Source organism: Bubalus bubalis, chromosome 3 (assembly GCF_019923935.1).
Source record: "Bubalus bubalis isolate 160015118507 breed Murrah chromosome 3, NDDB_SH_1, whole genome shotgun sequence".
Lineage (NCBI taxonomy): Eukaryota > Metazoa > Chordata > Mammalia > Artiodactyla > Bovidae > Bubalus > Bubalus bubalis.
In genome coordinates this window covers 161,227,933-161,242,144 of record NC_059159.1, presented here as the reverse complement: position 1 = coordinate 161,242,144, position 14,212 = coordinate 161,227,933, and the positions used below count along the sequence as shown (strand labels likewise).

Genomic DNA, 14,212 nt, shown 5'->3' with positions numbered 1-14,212 from the left:
TCAGACCACACTGCTCTGATCTCCCTCTCCTCCATATCAAGAAAGAAAAGATTGATATTTTGAATTTAATAAAGAGCACTATGTTAAATGTATCACCTCTGCACGCATGCACACACACATACCGCACCTATGGATTACAGATATAGCCCTGGAACTCTGCCTCACTCACCATGTGGAAATTCTCCTCCAATTTCTATATATAACCACCACAGTTCAGAGGCACACCCCACCCCCTAAACCGGTCCACAGGCACCCTATCATCTCATCAGGCTTGCAGAAATTGGAAGGCTGTGTAACAATGCCCTGAATTTGAGAAATTCACAAGAACAGCCCAGGGATGGTTTCCTGACTGAATGAAAAAGGGCTGGTGCAGCCCTCGGCAGTGCCTTCACCCAGGGCAGGCTCTGCCCAGCTCCCTGGCGTGTGATCTGCATGTCTAATAACAGACAGGTTCGAGGGATCAGCTGCTTACCTTGGAATGCTGCAGCAGAAGTATCTGCTCGTCCAGCTCTTGGCGCTTGCCTTCTATCTCCGTCTGCCTCTTTCTTTTTTCCTTGAAAATAAAAGAGAGAGAGAGGCTGTAAGAGTGGGTGGGTGTTGGCTCCGGGAATCTGACGGCAGGAAGCAGCAGCGGCCGCGTACACATCTGCAGAGACCCTTCCAGAGATGCTGGGCGCACACCGTTGTCACCTGCCCCTCCGGGTCTGGGTGTGTTGTAAGCAGCAGCCTTCTCCTAACATGTCTGCTGTGGGCTCGGTGAGTGGGAGAATTCTCCTCACTCAGCCAAGCTGCAACAATTTAATCCAGAAGAAAGCAGCTTCTACACACACACACACACACACACACACACGAGTCATGGTCTGTGCGGTGTTAATTTAGAGACAAAGAATAAAAATGTCTCAACTGTGAAGACAGAGGTTGTTCTCAACTGCAAAGATGATAGAATAAAACTGTGGGAAATTCTGGGCTTAGATTCCTGTTATCAAAGCCCTACATATAAATAATGCCATGCAATTTCAAATTTTGTAGGACAAATCATCCAGCTGGACCGACCAAACAATGCAAATTAGATGGGTGGTCTTTGTTTAAGCTCCTCTTGGAGGGAGCATTTCATGTGGGCAAAGGCTCACTCAGGTTATGGTCAATGTGAAGTCTGGACTGGGGCTGCCTGGGTCCAATTCCCAGCTTTTCTATTTGTTACCCGTGTGACCTCCCTGGGTCTAAGTCTTCTCTGGAATAAAGAGAAGATAAGAACTGTACCTAAACCATATAGCTGGGCCCCTGATAATGAGATGATGCATGTAAAGGACGTAGAACAATGACCGGGCACATAGTAAATGCTCAATAAATATTCTTTGCCGTTACACTTACTGTCACATATTTACTTCTAGACAATGCCTAGAGATGGCTTTTAAAAAAACATATTTCCCTTGTATTCACAGCATAACTGTTTTACTGGAGTGTACACTTTGTATTTTTCTTCTCTATACATATCAAATAGAGACAATAAACATCACATAAAGGTGATTAATTTCTTTTCTTATAGAAAGGCCTGCCCTTATGATAGCTTACATGGTCAATGTTTTGTTTCCAAAGTTCATAAGGGTGTGATTTACTGACACATTTACTGCACTAGATTATTTCCTTTTATTCACATAAGCAGGGAGAAACTTGTTAGACAAGATATAATGGTGTTTCACACAACAGCCAAAATCCTGGAGACAACAATAATGTAAAAGCCTGGTTGTCCTGCTCTGTGTGAAGGGAAGCTTTTATTTCATGCAATTGCTATGTTTCTGTGGATGTGCATGTACCACTGCTGTTCAAATCAACACCGTAATTATTTGTTATAACCAAGTTCTGTGTAATACACAGACTTTGAAGAAATAGTAGTTTATAATTTCAAGCCACTGGGACATAATATCCAAGTCAGGGACATAATCTCCTATGAGACCTGAGACCATTCTAGGAACTTATTATTTACCAAAGAACTCCAATCCATGGTGCATCATCGATGCTGCTTAATCCCAGAGGACGTCCAAGAATACACAATATATGGAGGTAGACGGGAAAAGAAAGGACCAGTGATAACAACCCACCTGTCCAGCATCTCAAAGGTACCACATGATCAAGCAAAGACCTCTAGAACCACTATCTCTATATTCTAGGATTTCTCAAGGGTAAGTTTACTGGAGTTTATCTTTCATTCCCATGGGCTATCAAGGTATACTTGCATACATGCACGCTCAGTCACTCAGTTGTGGCCAACTCTTGGCAACCCCGTGGACTGTAGCCCACCAGGCTCCTCTGTCCATGGGATTATCACGGGAAGAATCCTGGAGTGGGCTGCCATCAGAAGTTGCAATTAATGAGCCCACAATCATGAGTCCTAGAGCCCATGTTCCACAGCAAGAGAAGCCCACACACCACAGCTGGAGAGTAATCCCCACTCCTGTAACTGGAGAAAAGCCTGCACAGCAATGAAGACCCAGCACATCCAAAGATATAATAATAATAAAGCATCAATAATTCCACACATGTTAACTGAGTGCTGTGTATGCTACAGACTGTTTGCATTCTCCCTCAAAATTTATATGTTGAAACTTAACCCCCAAAGTGGTGATGGTATTAGGAGGTGGGACCTTTAGTAGGTGATTAGGTCATAAAGGTAAAGCTTGTGAATGGGATCAGTGCTCTTATAAAAAGAACCCAGAGAGCTTTTCATTCCTCCCATTATGCAAGGACACACCGAGAAGACGGCTTCCTGTGAATCAGGGAGCAGACCCACATTAGAGACCAAATCAGTGGGAGCTTTGATCTTAGACTTCTAAGACTTCTTAGGGCTGTGAGTAAAAAATTCTGTTGTTTATAAGCCACCCATTCTATGGTAGTTCATTAGAGGAAACTGAATGGACAAAGGGCTTCCCTGGTGGCTTAGATGGTAAAGAATCTGCCTGCAATGCAGAAGACCCAATCCCTGGGTTGGAAAGAGCCCCTGGAGAGGGGAATGGCTACCCACTCCAGTATTCTTGCCTGGAGAATTCTATGGACAGAGGAGCCTGGTGGTGTTCTAATTACAGACCTGGTTATTTGCAAATCTTCCCTAGGCCTTCCCACCTCTGAGTCTTTGTTCATGTCAAGTTCTCCCTGCAAGTTGCCATCCATCATATTGATGAACTATGTTTTGAACAGAAGAAATATCACCAGATGGTACAGGCAGTGAACCTTAATATAAGTAGACTCACTAGTGGTCACTGTGAACAGACACAATCATGAAAGATGCATGACTTTAAGTTAGTTCTCTAATGAATAAACCCAGGTAGGAATTAGGTAGGTTCAGTGAATCAGCAGTACATTGCAGGGAACGTGTGAGCAGGGCTGAAACACAGTGCATATTCCAGGGACTAAGGAAATAGAAGGGAAATAAAACTGAGATGCAGGGCTTGCCTTTAGTAGAGACCTCTGAGACCTTGGATGCCAGGCCAAGACCTCTGGATTTTATTATATGAACAATGTAACACCATTGTGGGTCCTAATCCAGAGAGTAACATGGTGAATTGGCATTTTAGGAACACCATCTTGCACAAGTGCAAAGGATGGATTAATAGGGGTTAGAACACATCTCCTGTAAATGGCCACATAGTACACATTTTAGATTTTGTGGAATATACAGTCTCTGCTGCAGCTACTCAATGCAGCCACTGCAGTGCAAAAAATAGCTGTAGACAACCTATAAATAAATGCACGTGTCTGTTCTAATGAGCCTTCATTGACAAACACAGGTGGTGGACCAGACTTAGCCCATGGTCGTAGTTTCCTGACCTCTGGATGAGAAGATCATTAAAAGTCTTAGGAAGATATCTTACATTGTTAGTGGGAATGTGCACTGGTGCAGCCACTATGGAAAGGACTCTGGAAGTTTCTCAAAAAACTAAAAATAGAGTTACCTTATGATCCAGTAATCCCGCTCCTGGGCATATATCCAGACAAAACCATAATTTAAAAAGATACATGCACCCCAGTGTTCATAGCAGCACTATTTACAATAGTTGAGGTATGGAAACAATCAAAATGTCTACTGACAGATGAATGGATAAAGAAGATGTGGTGTGTCTGAGTGCGTGTATGACTGACGTGACTTAGCAGCAGCAGCATATATATACATATATATATATACATATATATATATATGTATATATATATATTGATTTTGGTGTTGACATCTGGACATCACCAGATGGTCAACACCAAAATCAGACTGATTATATTCTTTGCAGCCAAAGATGGAGAAGCTCTATACAGTCAGCAAAAACAAGACTGGGAGCTGATTGTGGCTCATATCATAAACTCCTTATTGCCAAATTCAGACTTAAATTGAAGAAAGTAGGGGAAACCACTAGACCATACAGGTACGACCTAAATCAAATCCCTTATGATTATACAGTGGAAGTGAGAAATAGATTTAAGGGACTAGATCTGATAGACAGAGTGCCTGATGAACTATGGACTGAGGTTCATGACATTGTACAGGAGACAGGGATCAAGACCATCCCCATGGAAAAGAAATGCAAAAAAGCAAAATGGCTGTCTGGGGAGGCCTTACAAATAGCTGTGAAAAGAAGAGAAGCAAAAAGCAAAGGAGAAAAGAAAAGATATAAGCATCTGAATGCAGAGTTCCAAAGAATAGCAAGAAGAGGTAAGAAAGCCTTCCTGAGCGATCAATGCAAAGAAATAGAGGAAAACAACAGAATGGGAAAGACTAAAGATCTCTTCAAGAAAATAGAGATATCAAGGGAACATTTCATCCAAATATGGGCTCGATAAAGGACAGAAATGGTATGGACCTAACAGAAGCAGAAGATATTAAGAGGTAGCAAGAATACATAGAAGAACTGTACAAAAAAGATCTTCACAACCCAGATAATCACAATGGTGTGATCACTCACCTAGAGCCAGATATCCTGGAATGTGAAGTCAAGTGGGCCTTAGAAAGCATCACTACGAACAAAGCTAGTGGAGGTGATGGAATTCCAGTTGAGCTACTTCGAATCCTGAAAGATAATGCTGTGAAAGTGCTGCACTCAATACACCAGCAAATTTGGAAAACTCAGCAGTGGCCACAGGACTGGAAAAAGTCAGTTTTCATTGCAATCTCAAAGAAAGGCAATGCCAAAGAATGCTCAAACTACCGCACAATTGCATTCATCTCACATGCTGGTAAAGTAATGCTCAAAATTCTCCAAGCCAGGCTTCAGCAATACGTGAACTGTGAACTTCCTGATGTTTAAGCTGGTTTTAGAAAAGGCAGAGGAACCAGAGATCAAATTGCCAACATCCACTGGATCATCAAAAAAGCAAGAGAGTTCCAGAAAAACATCTATTTCTGCTTTATTGACTATGCCAAAGCCTTTGACTGTGTGGATCACAATAAACTGTGGACAATTCTGAAAGAGATGGGAATACCAGACTACCTGACCTGCCTCTTGAGACACCTATATGCAGGTCAGGAAGCAACAGTTAGAACTGGACATGGAACAACAGACTGGTTCCAAATAGGAAAAGGAGTACGTCAAGGCTGTATATTGTCACCCTGCTTATTTAACTTATATGCAGAGTACATCATGAGAAACGCTGGGCTGGAAGAAACACAAGCTGGAATCAAGATTGCCGGGATTAATATCAATAACCTCAGATATGCAGATGACACCACAGAAACTGAAGAACTGAAGAGCCTCTTGATGAAAGAGAAAGAGGAGAGTGAAAAAGTTGGCTTAAAGCTCAACATTCGGAAAAGTAAGATCATGGCATCTGGTCCCATCACTTCATGGCAAATAGATGGGGAAACAGTGGAAACAGTGTCAGACTTTATTTTTGGGGGCTCCAAAATCACTGCAGATGGTGACTGTAGCCATGAAATTAAAAGACGCTTACTCCTTGGAAGGAAAGTTATGACCAACCTAGACAGCATATTAAAAAGCACAGACATTACTTTGCCAACAAAGGTCCATCTAGTCAAGGCTATGGTTTTTCCAGTGGTCATGTATGGATGTGAGAGTTGGACTGTGAAGAAAGCTAAGCGCCGAAGAATTGATGCTTTTGAACTGTGGTGTTGGAGAAGACTCTTGAGAGTCCCTTGGACTGCAAGGAGATCCAACCAGCCCATTCTAAAGGAGATCAGTCCTGGGTGTTCTTTGGAAGGAATGATGCTAAAGCTGAAACTCCAGTACTTTGGCCACCTCATGCGAAGAGTTGACTCGCTGGAAAAGACTCTGATGCTGGGAGGAATTGGAGGCAGGAGGAGAAGGGGACGCCAGAGGATGAGATGGCTGGATGGCATTACCGACTCAATGGGCGTGAGTTTGAGTGAACTCCGGGAGTTGGTGATGGACAGGGAGGCCTGGAGTGCTGCAATTCATGGGGTCGCAAAGAGTCGGACACGACTGAGCGACTGAACTGAACTGATACATATATATACACATACACACATGGAATATTTATTTAGTTACTAAGTTGTGTCCAACTCTTTGCAACCCATGGACTGTAGCCCACCAGGCTCCTCTGTCCATGGGATTTCCCTTCTCCAGGGAATCTTCCCAACCCAAGGACTGAACCTGAGTCTTCTGCTGGCAGGTAGATTCTTTACCACTGAGCCACCTGGGAAGCCCCACTATGGAATACTACTCAGCCATAAATAACACATGGGTGAATAAAACATGGGTGAGCCTAGAGATTATCATACTAAATGAAATAAGTCAGAAACAGAAAGAAAAATACCATATGATGTCACTTATATGTGGGATGTTAAATATGACAAATGAATTTATTCACAAAACAGAAAACAGAGTCCAGACATATAAAACAGAGTTGTGGTTGCCTAGGGGGAATGGGGAGGGGAAAGGGTAGATTGCCAAGGTAGGGGAGTTTGGGATTAGCAGATGCAGAATATTACATATAGAATGGATAAACAAGGTTCTACTGTTTAGCACAGGGAACTATATTCAACATCCTGAGATAAATCATAATAGACAAGAATATGAAAAAGAATATATATATAAAACCAAATAATTTTTCTGTACACCAGAAATTAATACAACATTGATAATAAACTATATTTCAGCTAAAAAATACAATTAGAAAACATTTTAGGAGGATGCTACATTCACCCTGGGGAACAGTGGAGATGGATAAACTAACAAGCCCGTCCTGGCTCAGAGCTGTTTCAATCAGGCTAATACCGTGTTTCAGGTTTAAAAATAAAATAAAATAAAAAAAAAAAAGAAAAGTAAAGGACCGACACAGAGAGAATTGCTGAGGCTCAGGACTAATAGGATCTTGAGGGTGAGGCAATGTGGTGTCTTGGCTTTGAGCCACACAGACCGTGTTGATGTAGGAACGGGTAACAGAGGGAAAGTGCCACTTTCCTATTTATTCCGTATTCATATCTTCCCTTTGGAAATTCCATATTGGGCTAAAGCTAGAAACAAAAGAGTTGTTAACATATAAACTGGGCATCAGCCTCTTCTCATCTGTGTTCTATCTGATGAAGACTTTGGGCTTAGTCCCATCACAAGAATACTTCTGCAACCATGACTCTTGTGGGGAGTCTTTGATGACCCCTTCCCACAGTGATGGAGTTAGGTCTTGAAGTCACTCCCAACTGTACAAGAGGTAAGATGTACAATCAGCATGTGTACACAATCGGATATGAGTCATAGCACAGCAAGCTCAAGGGGGTCACTGCTGACTTCCTATTGCATGTTTGCTTGGGCCAGGCCACGCACTGCACCTGGCTAGCCCACTGCTTCCCAGACTTCTCCTTCCCTTAATCAAGACAAAACCACTAGCTCACTTCTTCTCAAATGTCTAAATGCAGACATTTAGTCTACACGATATCCTTTACTCTCAACAACTACACAACCTATATAATATCAGTATAGACAGCTATCAGATCTATATTTTCAGCCTAGATTTCTCCTCTGAGCTCCAAGTTTCCATATCCAACTGCCAACTGTTCATATCCAGCTCCTCAAACCAAACCCCTGAGTCATCCTGCTGGCCATCCCTCCTCCCCTGCTCTCACATCTGCTCCTTCTGCATTCTTTATCTCAGAAAATGGCATCATCCCAATGGGAAATCTGATTTATTCTGGACACTCACCAAGCCCTGATGCTTCTGCTTGTCATTTTCCACGCCTTCTACTTCCCCACCATAAAGTTTATTACAAGCTTAATCCTTCCTTGTTTACCTCCCCACCCCAATACGCAGACTACGTCAGTGTCTTCAGCACTCTACAGAGCTGAGCTGTTTATACCCTCTGGCTATCTGGATTACCGCAGTGATTTCCTCACTAGTCTTCTTGTCCCTGAGTCTTGGCTCTGAGCAAGGCACCCTCTACTTTGCTGCCACAGTAATGTTTTAAAATGGAAATCTGACTGCTTCCATCCCTGGCCTAAAATCCCAGGATGTCTCCCACTGCCTACAGTGCAAATAGTTAAGTTCCTTCTCGTGGCCAAGAGGCCCCTCCTTATCTCTGTTTCATCTCAAGCCATGCCTGCCCCCACCCCAACCACATGCTCCAACCTCAACACATGATCTTAAGTTTCCTGATTTGCCAGGTGGGTTCAAGCCTTCCAATCTGATTTTGCTCTTACTGCTTCCCCTAACAATAATGGATTTCACTCACTCCTTCATCTGACAAAAACCTTTTCTCCATGACAACCAGGTTAAATATCCATGAAGCTAGAATGACCACCTGACCAGTCTTCCTTTCTCTGGAGAACCCACCTACCCTCACTGTAAACGGCATTGATGGAAACGCCAGACACACTCAGGCACATAAAGCCTGATTCATCCTCACCACGAGGGCTTGTGTGTGACACAGGTTAGGACAATCCAACTACCTTATCCTATTCCAAGAGGGACTGGTCCAAGGAGCAGCTAAATGACTGAAGCAGAACCTAGAAGAGACATTTCTAAGGATAGACACATGAATCCCAGGAGAGAAAAGCTCCCTTTTCACTAAGGTCAAGCCAGGATGATGTCTGAGTGGCAATTTTCCCAAGCCACATCCATCCCAATAAATACATCCATGCTGGAGAAAGATTAATCTGTAGCGAGCGAGGCAGAGCTAGAAGACAGAGAAAGGAGGATCCGAGTGAGACTGAATCCCAGATCTAGTTGCACATGAAGCCGGAACCATCCGTGGGCTTCCTAAATTACATACACTCATAAATCTCCCTTCTGATTACGCTAGTTTGAGTGGTGTTTCTGTCACTTGCAACTCAATGAGTTCTGAAAAGTACAGAAGCCTCTTCTGCTTCATCCAAATAGAATTCATTACCCCTTCCTTCTTTCTTCCTTTCATGGGTTATAGATCTTTCTACTTTAGTACCCTGAGCATTTTAGGACTTTATGTACTTAACTGTTTACACATCTTCTCTTCCTACCAAACTATGGGCTCCTAGAGGACAAGGATCTTGGCCCATGCATCTCCAAACTTTAGAGTGAGACATGTAACAGACACTCAGTAAGGATCTCTGAATGAGACACTGTTCTCCCATTTTGTTTCTGTTTGTCCAGATCCCTTAGTCAAAAACATCATAAACCTGCACTCATGATTTCAATAGCAGTAAAACCGAAACACTGAAAACACGGAAGTGTCTTTCTGTTAGCCCACATGGAATAGACCCTTATTGCTCTGCCTAGAAGAAAAGTTTTAAAAAGCTCATTCTGAGAAGAAATCATGGAAAGCTCATTCTGGGGAGAAAGGCCAGGGGAAATAGAAATTCCAGGGAAAGCATAATGAGCTGACAGTAGCAAACTATTCAGGAGGAATGTGCCTCAGGAGACATTTGGAATGAAGTGATCTCAATCATTAGGAGGATTTCCAGATCTTTCCACGATCTGGGAGGCCTAGCAAACCACTTTCATCATCTTTCTGTAAATTATGTATTTTCCTGGCAAGTGTTTTCTGGAAGTATTGCAATAAGATGAAACCGCAAACTCTTAGTGTAGTAAGGCACCCCCGTATAGAACACAGGACAGTCTGTTCAAAGGTGGTTAATAAGTATGACGGGAAGACCAGCATTACAAGGAGTTAGAAAGCCTGTGTCCACCCTGGTGCCGCTTCAGGAAGACTCCCTTTTCTCTCCTACTGCTTGCGCTGCAACCCAGGCTTTGGGGAATGCAAGGGGGTGGCTGGGGGAGGGGTCCCCATCGAGTCTCTGAGAAATAGTGAGAGAGGGAAGAAGCTGAGCAGGAAGGCTGTGAGAGGCAGGGAGACAGCGCTTCCTTTCCTCTGCTGGGGGCCATTGTGGCTTGGGCTGATACCTCAGGCCCCAGGGCAGAGCAGGGGGCAGGAACCGGAAGTCCTCCTCAAGGTACTATTGCCACTAAGATATCCCAGAATTTTCATGAGGCGGAAAACAGAAAATAAGTTATGGATGGACTGAGAGTTTATCACACTAAAGCGAAGTAAGTCAAAAAGAGAAAGACAAATACCATATGATATCACTGATATGTAGAATCTTAAATTTGACAAAATGAACTTATTTATGAAACAGGAACAGAATCAGGGACAGAGGGAACAGACCTGTGGTTGCCAGGCGGGAGGGGGAATGGGGAAGGGATAGATTGGGAACTTGGGGTTGGCAAATGCAAACTAGCACATATGGAATGGATAAATAACCCAGTCCTGCTGTATTACACAGGGAACTATATTCAATATCCTAATACATTGTAATGGAAAAGAATATGAAAAAATATATATGTATAACTGAGTCACTTTGTTGTACAGCAGAAATTAACATTGTAAACCAACTGTACTTCAATAAAATTTAAAAAAAGAAAATAAGTTAAAATTGAAACGTTGCAACCTCTTCTTATACTGCTAGAGAAAGCAAATTTTGTGTTGACCCCTCCCACTGTGAGCTTAAGGCAACCATGTTCCCCCCTCCATCACACAGGCCTGTAAGTGACTGTGGGCTAGCTGGTTCCTAGGCTTTGGTGATGCAACATCAAGGAGAAAGTAGAGTGCCAAAAAAAATGTACGAACCAGACTGCATTAAGTAGTTTGCACTTGAATAGGGGAAAGGGAATATACTAGATACAGGGGGGAATTGAAGATGGAAAAAAGGAGAAAAGGGATGACAGAAAAAGAACCTAAAGGAGTGGGGACAGTTTTTAAAATTCAAGAAATTAAAAATAAGGAAGCTGAGATATTAAGGCCAAAACACCAGGGAGAGAGAATCTTCAGATATATTGTTGTGGCTTATGAAATGAATTACCTTTAACATTCTCCAAAAGATGGCCGTAAGGATACAGGACTTTTGTCGACTAGACTGTATTTCTTTGAACATGCTCCATGCTGAAACTAAATTACCAGAGTGTCAGGCTTTACACAGGTTATGCTAAGAAGGCGACATTTTTTAAAAATTGAAGTACAGGTGATTTTAAATGTCTTGCTATAATATTTTCAAAGTATACAGCATACCGATTCAGTTACATAATACATGAGAGACAGTGAAGTCACTCAGTCATGTCCAACTCTTTGTGACCCCATGGACTGTAGCCTACCATGCCCCTCCGTCCATGGGATATTCCAGGCAAGAGTACTGGAGTGGGTTGCCATTTCCTTCTCCAGGGGATCTTCCTGACCCAGGGATCGAACCCAGGTCTCCTGCATTGCAGGCAGACGCTTTACCATCTGAGCTACCAGGGAAGCCCCATATTATATATATATATAATATTCATTTTCAGATTTTTTCTCTTAAACGTTATTATAAAATATTGTGCTATATAGTAGGTCCTTGTTGGTTATCTATTTTATATATAGGAACGCATTTATGTTCATCTCAAACTCCTATTTATCCCCCTTCTCCTTTGGTAACCGTAAGTTTGTTTTCTAAGTCTGTTAGTCTACTTCTATTTTATAAATAAATTCATTTGTATCCTTTCCTTTTTTAGATTCCACATGTGTGTGTCTATATGTTAGTTGCTCAGTTGTGTTCAACTCTTTGCGACCCCATGGACTGTGATATAGAGGAACCTACCAAGCTCCTCTGTCCATAGGATTCTCCAAGAAAGAATACTGGAGTGGGTAGCCATTCCCTTCTCCAGGGGATCTTCCCAAACCAGGGATCAAACCCAAGTCTCCCACATTGCAGGCAGATCCTTTACCATCTGAACCACCATATAGGTGGTATTATATGATATTTGTCTCTGTGGCTTACTTCGCTTAGTATGATAATCTCTAGGTCAATCCAAGTTGCTGCAAATGACATTATTCATCATTTTATTATTCTTTATGGCTGATATGTATATATACACACATATATAAAATATATACATTAGAATATTACTATGCTATAAAAAAAGTATAAGGAGACATTCTGAGAATTAAACTACAGAATGTCATCTCACTCATGGATGGATTATAATTCCTTGTTTAATTCTGCTGCAGAATCATTCTACTGCATAACCAATGTCATCTATATATCTCAGGAATAAAGGAAGGTGGTCAGTCTGAAAACTGAGAAACTGAGGTATAAAACAATCCAAGAGGTGCCCACTTAGTCTAGTACAGCTGCCTGTCCAGCTACCTTGAATGATGAATTTGTTCAGCAAGACACATCTCCATTAGAAATCAGTAATCTGATCTCAATGCCATTAGATATTGAGACCCTCTCTCCTGGTTCTGACTTTAAGGTCACCCATTAGGATGTTGATTACATTCAGGCTTTGCAAGTAGTTACCTCAATGGAGAGATAACACTTGTTAAGCTCCCTGTAATGTCCATCCACTCTAAAGTAAATAAACTGGCACTTGGGTTCATAGTTGAGTATACTGAAAACTAACTTGGTATGTAAGATCAGAAAACTAAGTAACAGAATCTAGAGTCAGTTTAAAAGACCTGATCAAAAGGCCAAGTAATTCAGCTTTCCTGTGATACACTGTCCTGCTTCGTTATGCACTCATCCGACCTTCAGCATCACCACATGGAGTAGTGAATACAGCTCTACTCATTCCTCATTGCTTAGTTCTGATTAGCATTTCCACCTACAGAACTTCTTTATTCACCTGATTACTTGGCCTTGAGCTTACCATCTACTGGTAAGAAAGGGAAGTGCTTGTTTAGTATTGTTTTTAACAGATATTTTAAAGTCAATAGAAAGAAAGAATTTTAAATAGAAGACATTGATTAATTCAAATTTCATAACTTTAAAAAAATAATTAATTTATTTATTTTTGGCTGTGGTGGGTCTTTGTCACTTCACTGCCGACCCATCGCTTCAGTAGCTTGCAGCACGCAGGCTAGTAGTTGTGTGACATGCCCTCAGTTGCCCTGAGGCATGTGGAATCTCCCGACCTAGGGATGGCATTGCAAGGTGGATTCTTAACCACAGGACCGCCAGAGAAATCCTCACCACCGGTTTTTGAAAGAATAAAATAACATTTAAAATTGTAAGAAACATCTTACAGAATTTGGATGCAAAATTGTTACTACTTATACCAAGTAATTGATATTGCTAGTCTGTTAGTGCCAAGTCAAATGCATAACACAGGAGAGTTTCATTTTGAAGTCTTTAGTAGATACTCTACTAGCCATATGAATTATATCTTAAGCCTATTTTTAGGGTCTGCCCACAGCATCACTCTTTAAATAACTGTTTAAATATATAGCTACATTTTTGCTTTAATGGTCATGATATGATAACTGACAAAAAATTTGATATTAAGTGAAATAAGTTAGAGAAAGACAAATATCATATGATATCACTCATATGTGGAATCTAAAACAAATTATACAAGTGAAATTATTTAAAAAACAGAAACAGACTCAAAGACATAGAAAACAAACATAGTTACCAAAGAGGATGTGGGGGGGGGGATAAATTAGGAGTTTGGGATTAACATATACACACTGCTAAATACAAAGTAAGTAAACAACAAGGACTTGCTGTATAGCACAAGGAACTATACTCGATATGTTATAATAACTTATAATTGAAAAGAAAAGAATCTGAAGTGTATATATATATATATATATATGTATGTGTATAATTGAACCACTTTGCTGTACACTTGAAACTAACACAACATTGTAATTTAACTATACACAAAAAATAGTTCTTTATGCTATGAGAGCTTCCCTTTAGCATCCTTCTCTAGTGACTAAGAAGGAAAGTAGTCTGATATAGCTCTGGTGAGAAAC

The 14,212-nt window shown here is 41.4% G+C and overlaps 1 protein-coding gene across 10 annotated transcripts in view; it reads right to left on the bottom strand.

The window, feature by feature from the left end:
* The window catches only part of PALM2AKAP2 (PALM2 and AKAP2 fusion), a 515,120-nt gene that overhangs the window by 290,978 nt on the left and 209,930 nt on the right, over nucleotides 1-14,212 (bottom strand). For 7 of the 10 annotated variants that reach the window (XM_025279197.3, XM_045165161.1, XM_044940414.2 and 4 more), the window contains one exon: nucleotides 473-553. In XM_025279197.3, the coding sequence (XP_025134982.2) occupies nucleotides 473-553 (81 nt within the window). Of the gene's footprint in view, nucleotides 1-472; nucleotides 554-11,285; nucleotides 11,373-14,212 lie in introns of those variants that run through there. The other 3 variants (XM_044940418.2, XM_044940423.2, XM_044940413.2) reach the window with 2 other exon arrangements.